Raw genomic sequence first — 24645 nt, 5'->3', positions numbered from 1 at the left:
GGGTGAAGGGCGCTCTGCGCAGTAGCTGGCCTGAACTCTTTGCAAATGTCAAGGTCAAGAAACCGTAGGGAGAAGCTACAGAAGCGTTCAGATTACAGGAGTGTGAGTTACGACAGGATGGGGCCCGGCCGCGGGGCGCTGGCCCACAGGGCTGAGCGGTGGCGTGTGTGTGGCCTGTTCCCCGATTCTCACGCCGGTCCTGTGGTTACCGACCGGAATGTCCTTGTTCCTGAGATACGGGCAAGGAAGTATTTGGCAGAAAGCAGACCTACCCCCAGATGCTTCCGGAAAACCTGACGGAGGGAAGGAGGAGGCGGGGGAGAGGGAGGGCGCAGGGCAGGAAAAGGGGCGGCGTGAGCGCTGGTGAATCTGGGCCAAGGGTATTTGGGGGTTTCTCATGCGGTTCTATCCTGTAAGTTTGCGATTAAACCGTATAAGTAAAGAGTTACCAGAAATTACCACAACCACCCTGGGTTTCTCTCCTGACCACGGGCGTGGGCGGCTTACTCTTCCGAAATGTGCTGATAGGACACGTTGAGTCACTGGCGCTCGTCGAAAGCACGTGATCATTTCAGCGGCGGCTGGAAAGCTTCTGGTTATCTCCTCAAAAACATAAGGATGCGTTTTTTTAGAATATCGCCTTTTCTGATCACAAAACTCAGACGCGTTGAACGTAGACCATTCAGAAATTTGAACGAAGTCATTACAATTGCTTATTGAACCCTCACCCGGCGACGCCTGCTGTGGACTCCCTCCCAGTCCTTCCCCAGCTCGGTGGGTGTGCGTGCGTGCGTGTGTGTGTGTGTGCCCACGTGCGCTCTTGGGGTGCGCGAAAGAGTGTGTGCCCGTGGTGCGTCCGTGGTGAGCGGAAGGGCCCCGGCCAGCTCGCCCCCTGAGCTGTGTGGCCGCGGGCCGTTTGCTGTTTGTGCCTCAGTTTCTTCCTCCACGAAATGGGGACGAGGCAGGCCCTTGCCCTACGTGGCTGCTGGAGGCGAGGCAGCCTCTTTGGAACACGCTCCGATTCGCGGCAGCTCAGAGGAGGCCCTCGGCACCTGTCACCACGCGTATCTGCACGTGTGTGTTTCCGTAAATATCTGATAAAATGGGGACGATGCGAAACCACTCGTTGCTGATCTTGCTTCACTTGACTCGGGGCAAGTGTCTCCCACGTTCTTCTTTCACACGTGACGTTTCAAGGCTGCCTAGCGGTTCTGCTGGGGGACCCAACGTAACGGATCCTGCCTCCTGTCCCCCCGTTGACGGCCGGCTGATTTCCCACTTTACTCTTCTAAGATTGTGATGCACATCCTTGTACGTTCATTTTTGCCCGGAACCTGGATTATTTCCTCGCAGGAGATTCCCCGGCGGGATCAAAGGGTTCCCACGTTTTTATGGCTCTGACACCTTCCTCCAAACGGCCTTCCGGGAAGCTTTTCCTAATTTAACCTCCCTCCCTGAGGCTGGACGGCCCTGGGGTTTTTTTCTACCCTCTCTAAAGCCGGGTATTATCGTAAAAGCACTTTGCCCTTTTGAGGAGGCAAAAATAGCGTGTTGTTGTTTGTAGCGGGGGGAGCGCCGCTCGTATGTTAGTGGTTGAGTCAGCCGCCCGCGGTGCACCTGTGATGCACGGGGCTGACTTCCAGGTTCCGGGAGGACTGAGTTAGTGAGACGGGATCGCTGTCCTCCAGGACATGACGCCCCAGAGAGTAGACAGGGACTCGGGCAAACAACAAGGGCATGAGGTGGCAAGAGCTTGAGAAGGCGTGAAGCGGGGAACGGGGCAGAGAGCACGGTGGCTCTGGTGCCCTTTCCTGGGGGTGGTCCGGGGCAGCCCCTCAGACTGGGTGGTGGTTGAGCAGAGACCCGAGGAAGCGGGCCGTGCCCACTGGTGAAGGAGGAGGGTGCGGCCAGAGGAGACAGCGTGTGCAAAGGCCCTGTGGTACAGTGTGCTTGGCGCACGTGAGGAGCAGCAAGGCTTGGGGGCCGGAGGGGGGCCGGGTCACGAGGGTGGGCCCGGGCTGTGACTCTGGGAGCACTGGGGACACCACGGGGCCTGAGTGACGGGGGCTGAGATCTGTCCTCTCAACTTTTGTACTTTGTGGTTTCGGCCTTTTGTTTGGAGATAAGCGCAGATTTTTCAGAAAAGCTCCCCAACGGTCCAGAGCGCCCCATAGGCTCCTGCCTCAGCCTCCCCTAGTGGGAACACCCTCCTGAGCCAGACACGTGGACGAAAAGCAGGACACCGACGCTGGTGTGTTCCTACCAACAAGGCTACAGGCCGTGTTCGAATCCCATGGGGTTTTCCCGCTGATGTCCTTTTTCTGCTCCGAGATCCCCACGCTGCATTCAGGGGTCTCCCGCGGCCCCTGGCGGCTCCCCTGGCGTCCCCTGGTTTTGTGACCTGCGCGTTTTTGATAAGCACCAGTCAGCTGTTCTGGGGTCGGTCCCTCCATCTGGTTTGTCTGATGCGTGTGGTGATTGGATCGAGGCTGTGCCTTTTGGCGAGAGCAGCCGGGAACACCGTTGGGCCCGGAGCGGCGCCTCGTGCCAAGGGTATGTGACACGGCTACGTCTTATTCCTGGAGACTTTGACCTTGATCGCTGGGGTAGACGTGTGTCCTTCAGGCTTCTGTGCCGAAAACTCCTTTTCTTCCCTCCTGTCGTTAATGAATATTTTGAGGAAGATGCTTGGAGACGTGGCAGGTAGCTCTTTCCTCCCCAAACTCTGCCCTCCGAGTCCGGCGTCTGTCAGCAGCTCTGGTGAGCGTGGCTCCTTCCGTGGCATCTGTCTGACGGGGATTTCCTATCCCTGCTCTCCCCTCCTGCTTAGCGACTGCAATTTGTCCCTAGGGCGAGTGTCTCTTCTCCTCCGCTCATTTGTTTGGAGGTTTGTTTATATCCGTGTGGCCTCGTGGACATTGATTTGATTTATGGGTGATCGTCCAATACGATCACTACTGACGTCGTGGCTCGACTCGTCCAGCGCTGGGCACCGGGAGCCCCTTCGGGTCAGCTTCTGAGCCTTCCAGCACGCCCCGTCTCAGTGGAGCACAGGGTGTCCCTGTGCGCCCCCCCCTCCCGCCCCCGGGCACGCTCCAGGCTTCTCTTGCCTTGTCCCTTGTCTGGTCCATCCACGTTGTGGCAGGTGTCACGGCGTCCCTCCTTGTCAGGGCTGAGTGACAGTCCTGTGTGTGGACGGGCCACGTCCATCCGTTTGTCTGTCGGTGGATGCAGGTGGCTTCCGTTTTTGACTGTTACGAATCCTGCTGCTGGGATCACGAACGCACAATCACCTCTTTGAGACCCTACTTTTAATTCTTTTGGGGACGTACCCCGAAGTGGGGTGGCTGGATCAATGGTGACTCAGTTTGTAATTTTTTCGAGGGATCGTCATACTGCCTTCCGCAGCGGCCGCGCCCCGTCCCCTTCCCACCATCAGAGCACGAGGGTTGGTTTCCCCGCAGTCTTATCGACACTTGGCCTCTCTCGTCTTCTGATGATGGCCCTTGTGACAGGCGAGAGGCGACGTCTCCTCGTGGTTTGGATGTGTATTTCCCGATGGTCAGTGATGTTGAGTGCCCCCTGTTGGCCATCTGCTGTCTTCTTTGGAAAAATGTCTGTGTGGGTCCTTGGCTCATTTTGAAATCAGGTTCTTGAGTTTTTTGCTGTTGAGTCGTGTGGGTTCCTTGTCTGGTTTAGATGTTCACCCCTTATTGGATGTGTGGTTTGCAGATGTTTTCTCCCATTCCCAAGGTTGCCCGTTCATCTCGTTGCTGGTTTCCTCGGCCACGCGGAAGCTTTTTAGTTTGATGCGGTCCTGTTCGTTTATTTTGGCTTTTATTGCCTTTGCCTTTGGTCTCAGATCCAAAAAAATCATCTCCAAGACCGATGTCAAGGAGCTCACTCGCTGTGTTTTGTTCTAGGGGTTTTATGGCTTCACGTTGCACACTCACATCTTTAATCCATCCTGAGTTGATTTTTGTGTGTGGTGTGAGATAGGGGTCCAGTGTCATTATTCTGCACATGGCTGTCCTGTGTCCCCAGCACCGTCTGTTGAAGAGACCGTTCTTTCCCTCTTGTGTGTTCTTGACTCTTTTGTGATAAGTTAATTAACCATAGGTGTGGATTGATTTCTGCGCTCTCTGTTCTGTCCATCTCTGTGTCTGTTTTTACGGCAGCACCAAACTGCTCTGCTGACCTGAAGTTTTGTCTCAGAGTCTGAAGTCAGGAAGCGTGATGTCTCCAGCTTTGGGGTCTGTGGTGGTTCCACGCACCGTTGAGGATCGTTTTTTCTGTTTCTGTGAAAAATGACATTGGGATTTTGGCAGGGATTGCGTTGACTCTGTAGATCGCTTCGGGGAGCATGGCCGTTTTAACGAAATTAATTCCTCCAACCCATGAGTGTGGGATGTCTTTCTACTTATTTCTTTTAATTTCTTTCATCAACGTCTTCTACTTCTCAGTGCACGGCTCTCTTACCTCCTTGCTTAAAAGTATTCCTAAGTATTTTATTCTTTTCTTTCTGATGTTTATTTTTGAGAGCGAGAGAGACAGAGCACGAGTGGGGGAGAGGGAGACACAGAATCCGAAGCAGGCTCCAGGCTCTGAGCTGGCAGCACAGAGTGCGATGCGGGGCTCGAACCCATGAACCGTGAGATCATGACCTGAGCATAAGTCGGATGTTTAACCGACTGTGCCACCCAGGTGCCCCTCTATTCTTTTACTTTTAAAAAAATATTTGTTTATTTTGAGAAAGAGAGAGAGAATGAGCAAGGAAGGGGGCAGAGAGAGAGGGAGAGAGAGAACCCCAAGCAGGCTCCACACTGTCAGCACAGAGCCCGACGTGGGGCTCGAACTCACCAGTCGTGAGGTCGTGACCTGAGCCGAAACCAAGAGTCAGATGCTTAAGAGACTAAGCCACCCGGGTGTCCTGGGATTATCTTCTTGATTTCTTGTTCTGGTACGTCATTATTCGTGTGTAGAGACATAGCTGGGTTTTGTGTGTTAGTTTTATATCCTGCGACTTAACTGAATTTGTTTACTCTAACAGTTGTTTGGTGGGGTCTAGGGTTTTCTACCCCTCATCTCATGTTGTTGCAAATGGAAACAGTTTTACTGCCTCTGGTTTGGATGCCTTTTCTTTTTCTTGCCTAATCGCTCAGGCTGGGACTTCTGGTCCTATGTGGAATATGAGTGGTGTGGGTGGGCATCGTTGCCCTGCTCCTGATCTTAGAGGAAAAGCGTTTAGCTGTTCACCATTCAGGAGGATGTCAGCTCTGGGCTCGTCGTATGTGGCCTTTATGATGTTGGAGTACGTTCCCTCCATACCCGATTTGTTGAGAGTCTTTACCGTGAAAGGATCTGTCCTTGAGTTTCGTCAGATGCTTTCTCTGCATCTATAGAGCTGATTGTTAACTTTATCCTGCATTTTTAAAAAAATTTTTTAACGTTTATTTATTATTGAGAGGCAGAGCATGAGCAGGGGAGGGGCAGAGAGAGAGGGAGACACAGAATCGGAATCAGGTTCCAGGCTCCGAGCTGTCAGCACAGAGCGCGATGCGGGGCTCGAACCCATGAACCGTGAGGTCATGACCTGAGCCGAAGTCGGATGCTTCACCGACTGAGCCACCCAGGCACACGTTTTGTTGATGTGGTGCATCACGTGCACTGATTTAGGGATGTCGAACCATCCTCGCATCCCTGGAATAAACCCCACTTGCTCATGGCGTGCGACCGCTTCTGTGTATGGTTGAACTTCGTTTGCTGACGTTCTGTTGAAGGTTTTTGCATCTGTGTTCATCAGGGATGCTGGCCCGTGACTCTCCTCCCTCCTTGTAATGTCCTTGTCTGGTGTTGGTGTCAGAGCAATGCTGACCTCAGGGAACCAGGGTGTGAGTGTTCCCTCCTCTTCCCTTTCCTGGAAGGGTTCAAGAAGGATTAGCGTTAGCTCTTGAAACGTTCGGTGAATTCACCAGGGAGGCCATGTGGCCCTGGGCTTGATTTGAGTGCTTTCTCCCTTCCTCTTGGTGAGTTTGGCAAAAGGTTTGTCTATCTTGGATAGCTTCCCCCAGAGCCCAGGTCTGAGTTTCCTTCCTCCTTTGTTTCATCATTTCAGACCATGTTTCATTTCTCCCTGCTGCAACCCTGGTCACTTCCTTCCTTCTGTTCTCACCAGGCGTAGTTCTTTTTTCAGTTCCTTGAGGGTGAAGTGGGTTCTTCTTAATGTCGATGTTTTCCCGCCGCACTGATTTTGCCACATCTTGTGTGGTGTGGTGTGTCGGGTCTCCATTTGCACCGGCCTCAAGGCTTTTTGCTTTAATTCCTGCCCCGATTGCTTCTTGGCCCACGGTTGTCCAAGAGCGTGTGGTCTAATCAACACGCACACGTGTGGATTTCCCAGTTTTCTTCCTGTAACGGATTTCTAATTTCGTACCACTGTGGTCCGAAAAGATGTGTGGTACGATTTCAGCCTTCTCACGCTTAGGAAGACTTGTTTTGTGGCCCACCACGCGACCCGTCCTGGAGCGTGTCCCCCGTGCGCTCGAGAAGAGTGCACACGTGTCCCGCTGCTGCTGGTGGGGACGTCGTGTGTGTGCCTGTAGGTCCACCTGGGCTCCCGTGTGGTTTGCACCCAGTGTTTCCTCACTGACTGTCTATCGGGACGATTTGCCCGTTGTTACGAGCGGGGGACTGAGTTCTGGGCTGTGATCGCACAGCATACGCGTCCGTCTCCTTTCAGATCTGTTTGCGTTTGCCTAACGTGTCTAGGTGCTTCTGTGTGGCGTGCGTAAATATCTGCCAGAGTTACGTGCTCTTGTGAGTTGGCCCTTTAACGGCCTTCTTTATAGCTTAATGCAACCTTGGGCTTGAAGCCTATCCTGCCCGATGTGAGTCCGGCTGCCCCTGCCCTCTCGTGGCTTCCGTTTGCACGGGCTTTACCTCTCCATCCCTGCACCTTCAGTCTACGTGTGTCCTCACGGCCGAAGCGCATCTGTTGCGGGCAGCGCAGAGTTGGATCGTGCCAACTTTAAATTAGGTGGTGGTGGCGTTGACTTGAGGAGCTCTAAGATTTATTTACACGTACCCTCTCCCGGTCTAGGCGGTGCCTTTCCACTTTACTGATTATGTCTTTGGCTGCACAGAAATTTTTCATTTTCACGCGGTCCACCTGATCTATTTTTGCTTTTCTTTCCTATACTTTTGGGGTCACGTCCAAGAAATCACTCCCAAGCCCAGTGGCAGGAAGCTTTTCCCTTATGCCTTCTTCTGAGGGTTTCTCAGTTTAGGGTCCTACGTACGGGCCTAAGTTCATCCTGAGTTGATTTTAGCGTCCGGTGCGAGGTTAGGGCCTAGCTTCGTTCTTCTGTGTGCGAACGTCCAGTTTTCCCTGCGCCCTTTGTTGAAAAGACCGCGGACACTCGTTTGTGACCGTTTATCCTGGAAATCACCCTGTCTCCGCTCATCCACGCCTTCTGCGTTGTCTGTCACGGCTGCCTGGGACCTCGCTGTGCGACGCGCCCGCGGCTCCTTTACGGGCGTTTGGGTCGTTTCCGACATTTGGCGACTGCAGACGTCGTTGCGGTAACCTCGTAAGCTCGTATTTTTGCATTGTCGGAGGTGTGTTTTCGGGGAGATGCCTGGAAGCAGGGTACTGGGGGGCAGAATAAGCGGGTCATGTTGTGAGGCACAACGACCAAGTGTCCCTGCAGAGAGCCCGGGCCCCGTGCACCCCCAGCCACAGAGGAGAGTGCCAGCTTACTCATGGGGTGTTTTCACGCTCTTGTTTCTGGCCAGCCTGATAGCTTTGTGGTTTTTTAACAATTCTTTTAATTTGTTGTTTTTTTTATTTTTTAGATAGAGAGAGCATGAGCAGGGTAGGGGCAGAGAGAGAGAGAGAGAGAGAGACCAAAGCAAACTCCACATTTAGTGCAGAGCCCGACGCGGGGCTCAAATCTGTGAACCATGTGATCGTGACCTGAGCCAAAGTCGAGAGTCAGATGTTCAACCGACTGAGCCACCCAGGTGCCTCTGATGGCTTTGTTTTCATCTGCGTTTCTACAATTATAATTATGCTTTTGGATGTTTTTCATATGCCTGGAGGTCACGTGAGTGTGTATTTTTGGATTCGTGTCTTTTTCAAATTTTTTCTATTGAGTTTTTGGTCCTTGGTCTCTTAATTTTTTTTTAAGCTTATTTATTTATTTTGAGAGTGAGCGAGTGAGCATGAGTGGGAGAGGGGCAGAGAGAGCCTCCCAAGCAGGCTCTGAGCACTGTCGGCATAGAATCCGATGGGGCCTCGAACCCACGAACCGTGACCTGAGCTGAAACCAAAAGTCGGACACTCAACTGGCTGAGCCTCCCAGGCGCCCCGGTCTCTTAATTTTTAAGTCCTTTATATTCGGGGAACACTAGTCCTTTGTGGCCCGTGTTGGGGATTTCTTCTCTCAGTTGGCCATTTGTCTTCTGCCTTTGTTTCTGGTGCTTTCGGTCAGGAAGAGAGCTTCGGGTCCGCCGGTCCTGCGTCCTGTTGCCGCTGGTTCGTGAGTCACGGTGGAGAGCCGTTTCCCCACGCCGCGTGCGAGAGCGGTTCACCGTGTGTTCTTCTAGAAGATGGGGGCTTCGTCCCCTGCATGCCACGCCGTGTCCACGTAGAGTTAGCGTGTGCGATCTAAGGTCACCTCTTTCCGGTGGCCGTCCAGGGCCCTTCCTTAGCCGTCCGGCCTGCTCACCGGCCCTCTGGCCTCTGGGAGCAGCGGAGGCAGGGAGACCAGAAGGCTGACGCTGGGAAGGGCTGGGGGCCACTTGTGCTCAGATTGGGAGGAGAGCGAGAAGGGAAGGGTTTATCACTGAAGCTAGGAGTGTTTTCCGGGAGAGGGGGCAGTGGGGTCAGGACCCGAAGGTTTGCCTCAGCACCTGGGGACGTGGGGCCTGTTTCTGAGTCAGGGAAGGCGCTGGGGTCAGGCGGGGACACGGAGCCCCGTGTGGGATGTGTCCTGTTGCAGGGCTTTGCCGGGCAGCCGGGTAGGAGGTCAGGGAGCTGGTGGGAGCTCAGGGGAGGGCCTGGCTGGGCTCCCGGGTCTGGATAGGTGACAGGGGAGCAGGGGCCAGATGGCACCTCAGGTGACGGTGAGGAAGGGGGAGCCCAGGAGGGCGGGTGTCCTGACAGCAAGGTGAGAGGGTGCGGAAAAACAGGGCAAAGCATCTGGGGGTCCTAAAGGGTCTCAGACCAGTCTTCGGGGGCCCCGGAGGCCTGGCTGCCCCTGGGAGCTGCCCTAACGCCACGTCCTGCCCGAAAGCTTGTGGATCCTGATCGAACGTCCAGGGGGGCCGGCGGGGGTGGTGAGATCCAGGGATTGGGGTTCCCACCTGGCTCCAAGCTGGGACCCCGGGGACTGGCCTCACGGGGCCGGGGGGGCCCTTGGAGCAGAAGCTGTGGGGGACACAGCCCTTCTGAGTTCTGCCCCTGCCCCATCCCCCGCTGTCCCCCCAACCTGTGATGACCTCGGTGACCGCCCTGGCGTCTGTGACAGCAGCTCACTGGACAGGAGGGACAGGCAGGAGCTGTCAGATTAGCGCTGCTTTTCTCCTGGCTCACCGGGCCTGAATGTTTAATTCATGCCGCCTCCGCACCAGTGTGCCCCAGGACGTGGGGATTGGGCCGGGCCCGCAGACCCTGTCCCTGCCCCCGTGGGCGCTGGGAGGGGAGCATCTCAGTCACAGGATCACACCAAGCAGAGAAACAACGCTGCAGCTGAGCAGGCAGGTGTGCTTCACCGGGCATTTGCGTGTGGTTTGTGTGAGGCACTTGCCTGAACAGTCCAGGAAGGCTTCCTGGAGGAGGTGTTGCTCAGGGTGAAATTGAAGCTTCCAGATCACTGCAACACCCACCCTGTAACGGGGGCCCCTGGGGAAAGAGCCGTGTCTGCGTGAAGAGGAAGGAGTGTGGCACACGGCACAGATCAGGGAACAGCAGACATCCAATGGTTTTTATCTGCTGTTTCACGAGACAGGGAATTTCAGGCTTTGACGTCCTGCAACATGTCGTGAGAGGTGGCTGTGGGGCAGACGGGATGCCAGGGCCCCCATACCTGGCAAGCCCTGCCCCCCCGTCCGAGGCCTGCAGGGGCTCTCTGCTCTGTTGTGACGGGTTTCTGGAAGGCCGGTTGGCGCAGCGTGGGGCGTGCTCAGTGTCCTGGGGAGAAGTCTGTCCGCGGGCAGAGGTCGGGGAAGGCAGGGCAGCGGCGGGCTGAGGTCTGGGCCGGCGGCTCAGAGGATGTGCAGGCTATTCTGGGCGGCAGGCAGGAAGCGGCCGTGCTCCGGGCGGCTGCGGAGAGGTGGGAGCCAGCTGTGGGCATCTCCGGTGCCCGCATCGGTGCTCCGTCCCAGCTGGCTCTTCCCTTCCTCTGCTTTGTTCCCTCCTCGGCCACGGCCAGGAGACAGTCCCCGGATTGAGAGGGAAGAGGGGCTCTTGGGGGGGACGGTCGGGGGGCGGCCCCGTTTGGGGCATGCCCGCAGAGGTGAGCAACTCCCACCGCGTCTGTCTGAACGTGTCCCGGCATTGCCTGTTCCCTGGTGTTCAGAGGCTCCTGGCGTTTTCCTCCTGCTTCCGGTTGCTGCACAAGAGAGCAGAGCACGGCTGCCGTCACCCCCCCTCCCCCCCCATCCTTCCAGTCAGGGTCTCTGGGGCCCCGGCCAGGTGCTCAGCTGGTAAATAGCTAATGCCAGCCCAGAGCCTGTGCCCACTGATCCTGGGAGGCCTGGCACAGCTCGATGCCTCTTCCACTCCTGAGCCAGGCCTTCCCCTGAGCCCCTGTCACAGGTGGCCCTCCCGGGCCTTCCCTGATCCTCCTGTTCTGGCCTCAGGCCTTCCAAACTCTGCCTCAGGGCCTTTGCATGACAGTCCTCTCCCAGGCCTAGCTGCATGTCCCCAGCTCCTAGAGCAGCAGCCCCCCCGCCCGCCCCCCAGCCCCGTCACTGTGACGGCTCCTTCTGTCTCCTTGGGGTGGCTGTCACTGTTCCTTTTGATTTGTAGATTTGTTTTCTAGGTTATTGTCTCTTTTTCCCAAGCCTGCCTCACTCCTGGAAGCTGGCCTGGTGCCAGGCGCGCAGACCGGGCTTTCCGTCGGGGCCGGGATCGGGGCGGGGAGGGCGGGAGGCCCCGCCGGGCCGTGCAGGCAGGACAAGGAGGGTGCATTTGTGTTGAGCCCCTGGGGAACCACAGGAGGGCTTCCTGGGGGCGCCGGCTGGCAGCAGAGGATTCCTGCCCCTGAAACCTCCCGAGGGATCAGAGTGGCCTTGCAGGCCCGGGCGTCCTCCGTGGTCAGCCTCCACGTGGCAGGGACCTGGCTCAGCCAAGTCCCACTCACTCCTCGGCCTGGGGACTCGCCCTCCGTGGCCGGTGGCCGGGGAGGGTGACGGAGGAACGTGTCTCTTGTCCCCCAGCCTTGGCCAGCGGGCTCTTTCCGGGGGCCGGGGATGCTGACACAGAAATAAAGCTGCCGTTTGCATCCGGCGTTGAGTAACCCACGCCCGGCGGTGAGAGAGGAACGCCAAGGCCCCCGGCCCGCCCGCCGCACAGCTGGCCGCCTCCTCCCTCCCTGCTGGGAGCGGCTCCCGCCTCGGCGAGGGTGGGACCGGTGGACAGGGCCACGATGCCCGGCCTGCGGGGCACGGGGCCCCCGTCCGCGTGGGGCCCTTCTGACGCCCAGGAGCCCGGCGCCGTGCGCTCACTGGCGGGGCGGGGGCGGGAGGAAGCCTGAGGCCAGCTGGACAAAGAGGAAGTGGGCACTGCCCCGAGGGCACACCCCCCGCGAGGCCGGCTCCGGAGGGCGAGACCTCATCTCGTCCGGGGCGGCGGCGGGAGGCACCCCGCCACGCGCCTCACGCCTGCCCCTCGCGGCTGGGCCCTGGGTGGTTGCCGGGTGACACGGGACTCGTGTCCCCCTTGCTGAGCCCACGCGGGGCCCCTGCCCCCGGGACAGGAGCAGCTGAGGGGCTGGAGGTGCGGCCGGCCGTGCCGCCCCCCTGCCCCTGCCGCGCCCAGGGCCCCGGGCACGCGCTCACCCTCCGGGCCCCCCTGCTGCAGCGTCCCGTGGGGCCAGCCTGGAGGGCCGGGCCGGGCCCACGGCAGGCGGGGGGGTGGGCTTTGTGAACGGCACGCCCCGGACCCTCGGATGCGGTGTGGACGCCATCCCCCGAGCGATGGGCTGGGGCTCCTGTGCTGGGGAGGGCACGGGGTGGGCTCTGGGCCGCGGCTGTCGGTCAGGGGGCCCGCGGGCCTCGGTGACCGCCTGTTCCCACCGTGCCTTGGCCGGGGGTGCGGACGCCGGCCGGGCAGATGTGTCCACAGCAGGGAGGTCCCCACGATGGGCAGTCAGGAAAACCGCATCTGTCTCCCACCCCCAACCTCCCTGCCCCTGAATCCCTGCTTCCCCCCACCACGCGTCCCTGCCTCGCGCCCCCTCCCCCTGCATCCCTGCCTCCCTGCCTCCCCTCCACACACATCCCTGCCTCACCCCATCAACTTCCCGGTCTCCCCCACCCCACCACCTTCCTGCTGAAATCACCCCACATCCTTGCCTCACCCCTCCATGCCTACCTCACCCCCCTCATCCCTGCCTCCCACAGGCTTCTGGGTGCTCTGTAGGAGAGCTCGCATGCAGCCTTGCCCGACCGGTCTCTCTCCCGGGGCCTGGGGCTGGGCCACGCCCGGGTCCCCGGGGGTGCCCTCTGGGGTCCGGCCCGTTCCTTCCTGGCACCTCCCACACCACAGCGGCAGGCTGGCGAGGCGCTGTGCCCGGCTGAGAGCTTCGTGTGGGGGCAGGGCCGGCCCGGGGAGGCCCGGGTGAAGGGCCCCATTCAGGAGGCCCGCCCCGGGCTGTGTGGGCCGGGCTCCCGCTCCCCCCACGGGCAGTCCTGTCTTGTTTCGTCAGCAGAGGCTTTCCTGCTCTGCAGGTACAGGGGACAGGCCCCCCTGGGGGCCTCTCGGGAAGGAGGAGGCTGTGGCCGGGCTCCAGGGCCCTCACCCTGCTCCCTCCCTGAAGCGGGGTCGCCCTGGCCCTGCCCACCCCCGGGCCTTCTGAGGAGTCAGCGTCCTGTCCTGTCCGGGGAACCTGGGCCGTGGGCGGGCCCCACAGGACAGGAGGACTCTGGGGGACATTGCTCCCCGGGCCAGGGCCTCCCCAGTGCCAGCCGACTGGGATTAGGGGGACCCCAGAGGGGGTGCGGGTGGGGTGTGCGCTGAGGCCAGTGGGCATGTGGGCGTCCCGTGTCTGTGGGGTGGGGGGTGGGGGTCACGCAGCTGGCCGTCTCTGGCCTCGAGGGATCGGGTGGGCCAGGCCAGAGGTTGGGTGGGCCCCATCTTGGGTTAGAGGCTGCCCACGAGGGCTTTCCGGCCTCTCGGAGGGCCTCTGTCTCTAAGACACGGGGTCAGGGCTTTGGGGAGGGCGGGGAAGGAGGGTGGGGGGCTTGGCCCCGAGGACAGTATGGGTGACCCCTCAAGAGCTGCCCTTGGACTACTCGGGTCTGGGCTGGGGGGCCAGGGCTGGAGGGTGAAGCATGTCACGGGGTCTTTCCGGCCCTGTGGGCGGTGAGCTGACCCGTCCCCGGCACATGGTGCCCCTCTACGGAGAGGGGCCCCTGTGCCGTTCCCCAGGAAGGGATTTCGCTGTGTGGTCTGGGCCGGCCTGACCTCGCTGGGCCTGATTCCTCCTCTAGAGAAGGAGGGCCCGCTGGGATTCTCTCCCAGACCCCGTGTTCAGGCCTTTCACAGGACGGAGCCACGGCCCCAGAGGGAGCACGGGGCTACCCCCTCCCCCGCACTGCCTTTGCTCCTTTTGGGGGAACCCCAGGCTTCGGCATTTCCAAGCCTCTGTTTTCCCGCCTGAGAGATGGACGTCCTAATACCTAACTCGCTGCCTCAGTCGGGGGTCCGGGAAACACTCTGGTGTTGTTGACGGAGCCGGGTCGGCCGCACAGGAACCCCCCGGCTCTTACCGCTGTCCTTCTCGTCAGTGACCGTAGGCTGCTGCCCCCTGCTGGGTCACCCTCTGGTGTCTGCACGACGGACGAGGGGCCTCGTTCTGGAAAGGTTCCTGGACTGCGCCTGCCGGGTCACCCTCTGGTGTCCACGTGACCAATGAGGGCCTCGGCCCGGAGAGGTTCCTGGACTGCACGGGCCCAGGCGGGAAGGCAGGGCCCTTCTGAGGGGCGGGCAGTGGTGCCAGCTGCAGACAGGACCTGGCAGTGAGGGCATCCACCCGCCCTCTCCTCAAAGTGCTGGGCAGCTCCTTGGAGCCACAGAGCCCTGGTGGTCTGGGACCGCTCCCCAGGGCGTGGCCCAGGTGGCCCCGCCCGAGGCCCCCCTGTCGGGTTCAGGGGTCCGCAGGCATCTGTTTCGGAAGAGACAGCGAATCCTGGGGGGCCTTCTCCAGTACCCGGAATCTGGGGCCGCTTCCTGGCCTCACCCTGCCCGCTTCCTGGATTCTTTGCTGTCTCCCTGGGGGTCGTGTTCTCCTCTGGCCTGGCACCTGCCGCTCCCTACCTCTGCCAGGACCAGGTCCCTGCCTCGGAGAAGCCCTCCCCGATCACCCCTTCCAAGGGGAATGAGAGAGGGAGGGGTTTCGGGGGAGAAAGGGGTATATCCAGCTGGAAGGAAGCCCCACCTGCTCATGTCAAGTCCAGCGAGGTCCCTGCCCCCCGGGAGTGTGTGCCCGGCCAGCTGATGTGAAAGGAGGGCAGTGCCCCGGCCCCTTGGCGACACCTGGGAAAGCCTCCTTCCCCTTCAGGGTCTGCTGGTGGTTCTTGACTCACTTGTGAGGCCGGCAGCATCCCCGTGCACCCCCGCGGTCCCGGCTCCGGGGGCTCAAGCCGACAGGGTACAGGCCAATCTGATGGCAGTCATGGCCCAGGAAACCTTTTGCTGAGTATGTGCAGGGGGCATCCTTGATGTGTCCCTTCCCTACTTCCCAGTGGGGAAACTGAGGCTCACGTCACACGTGGCTGTTTCCACGGGCCCCTCGTGTCCCCTGGAGTGGGACCAAAGCCTCCACAGTGGGGTTGGAGGTTCCTTCATCTGGAAACTAAACTACAGCAAGAAAGACTTAGGCTGGACACAAGGAGGGACTTCCCCAGCAGGAAGGAGCCTGGGAATCCCACGCCCTCCTGGCAATGGTGGGGTCGTGTTGACCTGGCTGTCCGAAGCTCTAGGATCAACGTCCCTCCTTCTGCCCCACCTTTCTCTTTCTTGAACCTGGGCGGAGGCATCCTGGGAGTCCTGGGCACGGCCTCGACTGCTGGAAGGAGGGCAGGGCCCCTTGCGCGCTCGCTCTGGGGTGTCATCGTCCGCACGCTGCCCCAGGCCAGCGCCCCCCGTTGCCCTTCTCGCCCCAGATGGGAGGAGGGGAGGTCCCCCCTGCCCCGGGAGGCCTGCAGGGGCTGGCCGTCCCCAGGCCGAGGACCTCCCGAGACGGGGGGTGGCTGGGGTGCAGAGTGGGCACAGGTGAGTCCAGGATGGGACCCCTCCCTGGGGAAGATGGTGAGTGAGCTCATGGGAGCAGACGCGGCCCCTGTGGGTGAGCTCGCTTGGGTTTACTCTCCCCACACCTTCTAAGTAGGTGCTGAGAAGGGCTTCTTATCAGGGCGCCTGGGGGCTCAGTCGGTTAAGCGTCCGACTTCGGCTCGGGTCATGATCTCGCGGTTCGTGGGTTCGAGCCCCACGCGGGGCTCTGTGCTGACAGCTCGGAGCCTGGAGCCCGCTTCGGATTCTGTGTCTCCCTCGCTCTCTGCCCCTCCCCCACTCGTGCTCTGTTTCTCTGTTTCAAAAATGAATAAACAGTAAAAAAAAAAAAAAAAAAAGGTTTAAAGAGGGGTTTCCATCACAGGCAGCCAGGCTCAGTGCCTGTGCCTCCCTGGGCCCCGGACGGCCCTCCCGCCCTGCGGGTGGCTGCCTCAGGTGGGTGTCCAGGGCTGAGCGCCTCCCAGCTCCCCACCTACCCCGTGCCGTGTGCCCGGTGTGGCTGCGGCGACGGCTGTGACTTACCATCCGGGGTCTGTCCTCCCTCTGCCCGGGCCACACGCAGCTCCCGGAAGGACGACTGAGGAGGGCCTGGGGTTCCCACCGCTGGCTGACCCCTGAGGCTGGGTGGAAGGAGGCCTGCGCTGGAGCCCTGTTCTCGCTGGCTTTGGTGCTGTGTGACTGTGGGCCATTTCTCGCCCTCTCTGAGCTCCCCTCCTCCTGTGATGAGAGATAGGCCTGCTTCTCAGGCTTCCCGTGAGGACTGGAGTGGACAGGAGGAAGCAGGCTTTATGCAGCTCATGGCCGCCCGCCCTCCGTGCTGGGGCCTCAGACCCACCGGGCACTTGGGGTGCTGCTAGGGGGGCCTGACGGGGGAGAGGATGTGGGTCTCAGCTCCGTGGGTGGGTGTACCTGTTGTCTGATGGGCGCCGGCCCGGGGCCGGAGGCTCCCAGCTCAGTCACCCGCGGCCCGACGTTGGGACGTGGCTGCCGTGTGCCCTGGTCGTGTACGTGCCTCTGAGTCACGCGTGCACACACGCACGCACACCGGGGAGACCCCTGAGCAGCCCCCTAGGGCCCCCCGAAGGCTTTGAATGACAGCTTGGGTGGCACGGTTAAGCTCACAGCCAGAGTCTCTGCCCCCAAGCCACCCCCAGTAGGCGTGGCCCTTCACGGGGTGACAGTGGGAGACCCCATGCCCCCCTCGCACACTCGAGGTCTCTGCGCTGCGGCGGGTGTGGGCAGCGAAGGGACATGAGCACAGCCGTCGGCGCGGGTCCTCACGGCCCCGCGGGGCCGTCCGGACACACGGCCAGTGTGGGGGCAGCTGGGTCTCCCACCGTCACCACCTCCGGGGGTGCAGCAGTGTGTCTGGGGGTCGGCCAAGATAGGGCTGAAGTGCCTCCGGCCAGGGAGCCCCGTTGCTGTGCCTGGTGGTCGGGGTTCTGAGCGGGGCCAGCGGGATGAGTAGCCCCTCTTCATCCCCCCATCTCAAGGGGGACAGATTCTCTGTCCTTGTGGCACGGAGCTGTCACGGGCCTTCCCAGAAGAGCGCGACCCCATCCCTGGGCTCCAGGTGTCCCCGTGTGCCTGTGACGTCCCTGTTTCGGGGAGAGGCTGGGAGGAGAGGGTGCGGGCCGAACCCCAGCCTGCCACCGCCTGCGCGGTGGCTTTGCCGAGCCTCCGCGGGCACCAGGAATAGCGGGCACGGGGCAGTGCCTCGTCCGGATCTGAGAAGGCCGGGGGGCTGGCAGCGTGGGCGCTGGGCTGGCCTCGTGTCTCCTGTGGTCCCCGGGGGCGGCCCTCCCTGCCGCCTCAGGACCCTTGCCCCGCGCCTCCTGCCCACGTGTGCGCCCAGCAGCTGGGGCGGCCCTGCCTGCTCTGGGCTCATGCCAGAGCCACCCCCTGCCCACCCCCAGGCTGCTCTGTGCCTGGCACCGTTGACATGCAGGCTGGGTGTGTGGAGAGCTGCCTCCGTGTGGCGCCCTGGTCCACCGGGGGGCCCTGTAGGGCCCTGCTGAGCCTGTGGGGGTGGGGCAAGGAGGGACGGAATGGAGCATGAGGCCCTCACGTCTTGACACACCCTGGAGGCCTGCGTGGAGGAGGCGGCACTGAGCATTCTGTTCACTGAGCCCCTGACCTGAACCTAAAGCTGCGTTCGGTCGGTTCAACAGACATTTGTGTACCAGGCCTCGCGCTGGGCCTTCAGATGGGGCCCCGCCTGGGGAGGCAGGGGGCGGTCAGTGCTGTGATGGGGGTGCGGCAGGGGCCACGGGCCCGGCGGGGGTGTCTGGAGGCCTCCCTGCAGGGGAGCTCAGGCCTGTGGGGCAGGGGGTGGCCCCGGAAGATGGGCCTGGAGTTCAGGCTTCATCTGGAGGGTCTTCAGTTGGGAGGGAGCTGGCAGGCTTTGCGTCTCCCCAGGGCCGCCCGGCTCCCCAGTGGGGACTGAACTGCTGAGGTGGGGAGACCGGCGGGGCCTGGGCTGCGGGTTCTGGCCGTGGTGACCCCGGGCCGGTGCTGTGTGCATAGGCGCCCTGTGAGGGCCCGGCTGGAACACGAGGCGGGAGGGTCCCATGTGTCTGGGGTCCCCAGCGATGGGGACACAGGTTTTAATCTTCTGGTAAGCTTCCTGCCTGGCGGTCTGGAGTCTGTGCAGTGGGGCCTTTGGGGAGACGATGACCCAGGAGCCACACCTCCGCGGGCCCAGCCGCCTGTCGTGTGGTCCTTGGGGCTGTGGGTCGAGTCCCCGGGGCAAACCTTTTAAGTAGACGAGCCTGCGGACAGTCCCTGGTGGCAGGGTCGGGGCCGTGTGGGGGTGCGGGGAGGCGTGGCTGCGTGCTGGTGGACGTTGGGGTGTGGCAGCCAGCGGGCGGAGGTGGGGGGACACAGGCGGGGCTGCCCGGGTGTCCCTGGGGGGCTGGGCGGGAGGGAGGGACTCGGTCTCCCCTGGGGGCTGTCCTCTGCCCCTCCTGCTCATTTGTCTCCCGGACCTGAGGGGGTCATACGGTGCAGCGTGCCCGAGGGGGACCCCGAGGAGACGTGTCCACGTCCCGACCCGGGACCCGAGAACGTGACCTCACGTGGAGAGAGGGCCTTCGCGGACGCAGCTCAGTAACAAAAAAGGAAAAGGCGAAAAGGAGCCTCTGAATGTATTTTGGATTATGTTTCAAAAACCGCTACCAACGTTTGTACCCAACACTGATGCCAGTTTTGAGAAACTCACGGGGGTTTCCGTAGTTGTTATCCTCACGAGTAACTTGTTGGCTTGGCAAACGGCCATTACGAGTACAGGGGCCGAGCTGGGGGCCCCCACAGATGTCCGGTCCCTTGGAGCATGAGGATGAGACCTCACGCAGAAGCACCTTTGCACGTGGGACGGAGCTCAGTGTCCTGAGAGGCCGTGGCCATCCCGCGTGCCTGGGCGGGCCCTACACGCGGTGACGGGCGTCCTCACGCACGAGAAACTAACAGCAGGGGCCACGTGACCGCACAGCCCCCAGCCCAGGGCGATGCCTGGGGCCCCAGAAGCCGGGAAAGGACACGGCCCCCCTCACCCCACCCCTCCCTGCCCAGGGTGAGCCCCCACCACGGCTGAGCTGCGTCCACGCACAATGTGGCATTACTGCCCCGGGGTCTGTGGCTGCCATGTGCCCCAGTGGGGGGTTCAGTCTTGGCCTGAAGCCGGGGCTGGGGGGACCCTGGGGTCGGCCAGCTTGGGCTCACGGTCGCCGTGGCCTTTGACGTGCTCCTGCTGGCTCGTAGCCTCGGGGGTCCCATCAGTGGCTGTGACTCCCCTCCGGGATGTCCAGGGCGTCCCGGGACGGAGGGCCAGCTCCACAGCCTGGAAGCCCCTGGAGGACCCGTTGAACCGCGCCCCAAGCCGCCGCCTCCTCACGTGGGACGACGGGTCACCTTCCGCGCGGGGTTTAGAGGGAACAGTGCCACGCAAGGGCTGGGCCCGCAAGGGGACCCGGGGCACAGCCACGCAGGACCGGAGGCCGCTGCCGTGGGAGTCCGATGTCGGGTGGGTGTCGTGGCCCGGGGCACTGAGCTCATCGGCTCCACGGCGGGGCACCTGCCCTCGTGTGTTCCGGGGCCTTTGGAACCTTCCAGGGCGGCTTTTATACAAACTGAAGCGTCTCTGATACGATTTGGGGTTTAAAACGTCAGCACCTAATCTGTTGAATCACATGTTCAAAACCCCGTCTGGCCCCGGGCTTGAGGTCCCTTGACGAGCCCTTGGTTTATCTGCCTGGAAGGTCCTGTCCTAGCCGGGGGGGCCTGGGGGGGTGCGGGGGGGGGGGGTCCGGACCCCTGTCATTGCCTCACCGCCAGCCTTTGTTAGCCTCCCTCCGTCAGCTGCTGCCCACGAACGTCATTCCCTTTCCTTTTTGAAAATCGTGGTAAAACACACACAAAATTTATCATCTTAACCGTGTCAGGTACACAGCTCAGGGACATGAAGCACATTCCGTCTCCAGAGCTTTCCGTCTTCCCAAACAGAAACTCTGTCCCTGTGAAACACGGACCCCCACGCCCCCCCCCCCCAGCCCCGGCGCCCGTGCTCCGCTCTCCGTGATCCACTGCTGTGTTTCGGCCTCCCCGAATTCTGGCTTAGACCCCAGGGTAAGCCCGATGGCCACGCTCTTTGGTGCTGGGCCTCCGAGGGCTCCGGGAACAGCCCGTGCTTTCTGCGCACGTGTGCAGTGTGGTCCGCGTGAATGATTCTGACCTTCACCGGCAGCATCCCAGAGTGGAAAGGTGCCTCGGGGTGGGCTGGAGAGACCTCGCCGTGGGTTCACGGCGCCTCCCGGGAGTCTGGGCACACCCCCGACTCAGCTCCCCGCCTGCGTCCTGCCCCCCCCCCCCGCCCTGGAGAGCCCTCCCGCTGTCTTGGACGGCGGCCCTGGCAGGCCTCCCGCATTCTGCCGTGTTCCCAGGGCACCTGGCCGCCGCAGGTACAGGGATGATGACCGATAAGACTCAGGACGTCCCCGGTGCTCGCGGTCCCGGCCCCTGGCCAGCGGCACAAGCAGGGCACTGTCCCTCGGGGCCGACGTGGCCTCGGGGGGCGGGCGCCTCTTCTGCACCCCGCCCTGCTCCCGCACCCTGACCCAGAAAACGGGTCAGATCCCTTCTCTTCCTGGTCCTCGTGTCCCAGCTCTCGGGACGCATAGGCAGCGGGCTGGGCCGGAGCCGTGGTCTCCGCCCCGTGGAGGCAGGAGGTCCTGAGCCCCCCGAGGGCAGGGACCTCGCTCAGCGTCTCTGGGGCCCGCAGGCCCGCCCGGGACAGGACAGAGTAGACACGAAGCACACTGTGTGTGTCACGACACCTGAGCGACCGTTTAGCCTTCAGGACGCAGCGGGGCTGGGGAAGCACGACACTTGGGGGGCGTCCCCCGTCCCCCCCGCCCTCGGGGGAGAACCCCCGGTGGCCGTCCCAGGAGCAGCTCCTCAGGCGGGCTCCCACCCCCCGGCCCAGTCTCCGCCGCAGCTCTGTCTGCACGGGGGCCTCCCCGTGACCTCTGCCCAGGAGCTCGGGGGTGAGCCCCTCCTGACGTCCCCTCCTGGGGGCCGGCGGGGTCCGTGCGCAGATGGGACTTGGCCCCAGTCGTCCTTCCGTGCCCGTGGGCCTCCCATGGTGGACGCTTCACGTAAACGGAGTCACGCGATACGTGGTCTGTAAGCGTGGCTTCTCGACGCCCGTGTTTCGGGGTCTGTCCCGCTGTGGCGGGGGCCCGGGCCTCGTCCTTTACGGCCGGCTGACTGCGCCCCGCTCCGTGCGCCTGGTCCCCGGCCGGTGGGCCTCGGCCTGGGTGGTACTTGGAGTTCTGAGACGGGGGGAGGGAAGGGGCGTGGCCCCCCTGGGCGGGGGTGGCGGGCAGCCCCTCCGTCCCCGGGCCTGGGCTTGTGTCTGGGGGGGGGGGGGGGGCGGAGCGGGCGGGCTGACCGCGGAGCTGACCGCCGTGTCTTCCCGCCCTGCAGCTTCCTCATCGTCCTGGTCTGCCTCATCTTCAGCGTGCTGTCCACCATCGAGCAGTACGTCGCCCTGGCCACAGGGACCCTCTTCTGGATGGTACGTAGCCGCGCGAGGGGCTGGACCGCTGCCCCAGCCACCGGGGCTCTGGTCTGCCAGGCGAGCGGGCCATGGCATGGAGTGAGCTGCTCTGGGCCTCTCCCGCCCGCACGGTGACCCCGGACCGATGTCCTTCCCACCCTGCCGGCCGGCAGCCGGGGACCGGAGGCGTAGAGACCCCCACGCTTGCTGGGAAGACCGCCGTCAGGCTGGGACTGGTGGTCTGGGAGGGCTTCCCGGAGGAGGGGGTTCCGAGCTGGGCTGGAAAAGGAGGACAGGAGGACCTGTCCGCAAGGCTTGCCGAGCCTGCCCGGTGGCCTGGGTGGTGGGGTGACTCCTGACCTGGGTTGAGGCCGGTACGCCGGCCCCCTGGGGGTCTCGCCCCACCCCGCGCCTCTGGCCGCCTGCTTGGCCCCGTCCGCCGACCTGCGTCTTTCCGCCCTGCCTCGAGGTGCCGTTTTCATGGTAAACCAGAGCCGGGGGGCGCGTGGACCCGCTCGGAGACCTGCTGCTCCGTCCCCCTGGTCCGACTTCTCCCCCAGGACCGCGTGGCTTCCGTGACCGTGCGCCGAAGTCTGTCCTATCTCGTGACGTAGCGTCTGCGCGGCCGACCGTCCTCGCTCGTGTGGTCTTCCCAGCGACCTCTGCCGCCCAGCTGCCTAGCGTTCGGAGAAGTCTGGGGGCAGCTGGGGGACGAGCGTGGGGAGACTGTCCTCGGTCTGGTGAGGTCTCCCGTCCACGACCGTCGCGCACCCGTCTGCCAGGCGCACAGGCTCGCGATGGGGGCTTCAGACCGCGGCGGTGACGGCTGTGCCTGGTGACAGCGACAGTGGTCACTGTCGGCTACCGTCACAGACGGGTGCTCGGACCGCGCAGGGCACAGCCGCCTCCTCCTCTGTGTCTTCTGGAGGTCGTGCTCGCTCGCGGCCCCCTTGTACGTATGAAAGCTGTTGGTGGCGCTCTGTCTGGATGTGGGGTCGCGGCCGGCAGAGGCGTGTGTGGCTCGCGGGGCCCAGCGGGGGTCGGCGTGGTGGCCGTCGTGGCTGCCGGGCCCCCGGCCTTGCGGGCTGGGCGTGCTCCCGGGGCTTCTCGTGAGGAAGGGTGCCGGCCTCGGGCTGGCGGGCGGTGGGTCTTCTCTTGGTCGGCGGTTTTCTCCGAGTCTGACGTGAGGGTGTTGACTCTGGGCAGCTCTCTCCCGCGTCCGTGGAGATGGTTGCACCGTGGAACCACTCGCTGGCCCAGCGTATTGTTTTCATCGTCCTGATAGGTTACGCTTTCCCGTGTAAAAGCAGGGACGTGCTCACCGTCCAAAAGCAGGATGGTGACACTGACAGCCTTTGGGTGACAGAACTCTCCCCCGGTCCTGGGCGCCCACGGGAGCAGCCGAAGGTGCCGGCCTGGCCCGTGCCGAGGCCCTGGGGCCTGCAGCCCGGAGAAGGTTCCTCCTGCATCCGGGCAGTGTGTCAGGCGCCACTGTCCTGGAGAGGAATGTCCCCGAAGCCCTGCACCAGTGGCCCCGGTACAGGCCGGGGGAGGGGTTCCACCTCCTCTGCAGGTGAGACGTGGGTGACGCTTCTCACCTGCTTCCCAGGGTGGGGACTGTCCTTCCCGCTGGGCGGCCTCAGGTCCCAGCGGCCAGCAGCTGGGGAAAAGCGGGGAGCGTGGGACATGTCTCTGTGTTTGAGGGTATCCCATGATGAGTCCTGGGCCACACGGAGCACGTCTGAGTGTCCTGGGGCGGCCGCAGCAAAGTCACCCAGACGTGTGGCTTAAACAGCATTTATCCCCCACAGCCCGGAGCCCGGAAGTCGGAGATCAGGGGCCGGGATGGTCTGTTCAGCGAGGACCCCCTTCCCCCTTGCAAGCGTGCCCGCTCTGTGTCCTCACACGGGGGGTGGGGGCTCTCTGGCGTCTCTTCTTACAAGGACACTGACCTTACAGGACCAGGGCCTCATTCCAGTTACCTCAGTTTACCTAATTGTCTCCTTAACGAGCCCATCTCCAAATGTAGTCACATTCCAAGGTGCTTGGGGGTTGGGACTCCCACATGTGAATTTGGGGAGCAAACAGTTCGGCCCATGAAGCCTCCCGAGTGGCTTGGGGTAGTCACTCTGGTACCGGGAGCTTTGCTCTTGGGTTTTGAGAGGCCCCGATGACATCTGGAGTCTGGGTGGGCGGAAGGCATGCTGGGTGTCCCTGCACGCAGCGGGCTGTGTGAACTGGGGGCCCTGAGTTCAGGTGGCGACTTGCCCCGTCCTCGTGAGCTCAGGCAGGGCCTCCAGGCGCAGCTGGGGGTGGGGGGGACAGGACGGAGGCTGCCAAAGCTGCCAGGCCCTGCCGACCGGGACCCTGGCAGTCATGGCCCGCACCCCGATGTGTCGCCGGGACCCCAGGCCTTGCGCTGTCCGTGGAAACCAGACCCACGGACGACGGCCCCAGGGTGGGGGCAGCCCCTGGCAGCCTCAGGCCCTGTGTGGTGTGGCCTCCACTCTCCTCTTGCCCAGGAACACCTCCCTGCCAGACAAGGCTTGTCCCGTTCAGAGCACATAGTTCATTCCATGGCACGGGGCTGCTCAGAGCATCCCACCTGCCCCCCCAGCATCCCAGCAGCCCCTCCAGAATCCCACCTGCCCCCGCAGCATCCCCTCCAGAATCCCACCTGCCCCCCCAGCATCCCAGCTGCCCCCCAGCATCCCAGCAGCCCCTCCAGAATCCCACCTGCCCCCCAGCATCCCGGCTGCCCCCCAGCATCCCGGCTGCCTGCCACCATCTCGGCTGCCCCCCACCATCTCGGCTGCCCCCCAGCATCCCAGAAGCCCCTCCAGAATCCCACCTGCCCCCCAGCATCCCAGCTGCCCCCCAGCATCCTGGCTGCCCGCCACCATCTCGGCTGCCCCCCAGCATCCCAACAGCCCCTCCAGAATCCCACCTGCCCCCCCTTGCATCTCGGCAGCCCCCCCCATCTCCATTTCTCCTGGGCATCTCCTCTGCCTGCCCGCCCTCAGTCACAGCATCTTTGAGGCCCGCGTGCCACCTGGTGGCCGTTGTGTGAACT

General features: G+C 62.5%; 1 protein-coding gene across 2 annotated transcripts in view; it reads left to right on the top strand.

Moving 5' to 3' along the window:
• Nucleotides 1-24645, top strand: part of KCNQ1 (potassium voltage-gated channel subfamily Q member 1) — a 317819-nt gene that overhangs the window by 22854 nt on the left and 270320 nt on the right. For both annotated transcript variants that reach the window (XM_042905409.1, XM_042905410.1), the window contains exon 2: nucleotides 21500-21590. In XM_042905409.1, the coding sequence (XP_042761343.1) occupies nucleotides 21500-21590 (91 nt within the window). The remainder of the gene's footprint in view (nucleotides 1-21499; nucleotides 21591-24645) is intronic.

This window comes from Panthera leo, chromosome D1 (genome assembly GCF_018350215.1).
Source record: "Panthera leo isolate Ple1 chromosome D1, P.leo_Ple1_pat1.1, whole genome shotgun sequence".
In the NCBI taxonomy this organism is placed as follows: domain Eukaryota; kingdom Metazoa; phylum Chordata; class Mammalia; order Carnivora; family Felidae; genus Panthera; species Panthera leo.
Note: the sequence above shows the minus strand (reverse complement) of the source record. Positions and strands in the feature narration are given on the sequence as shown.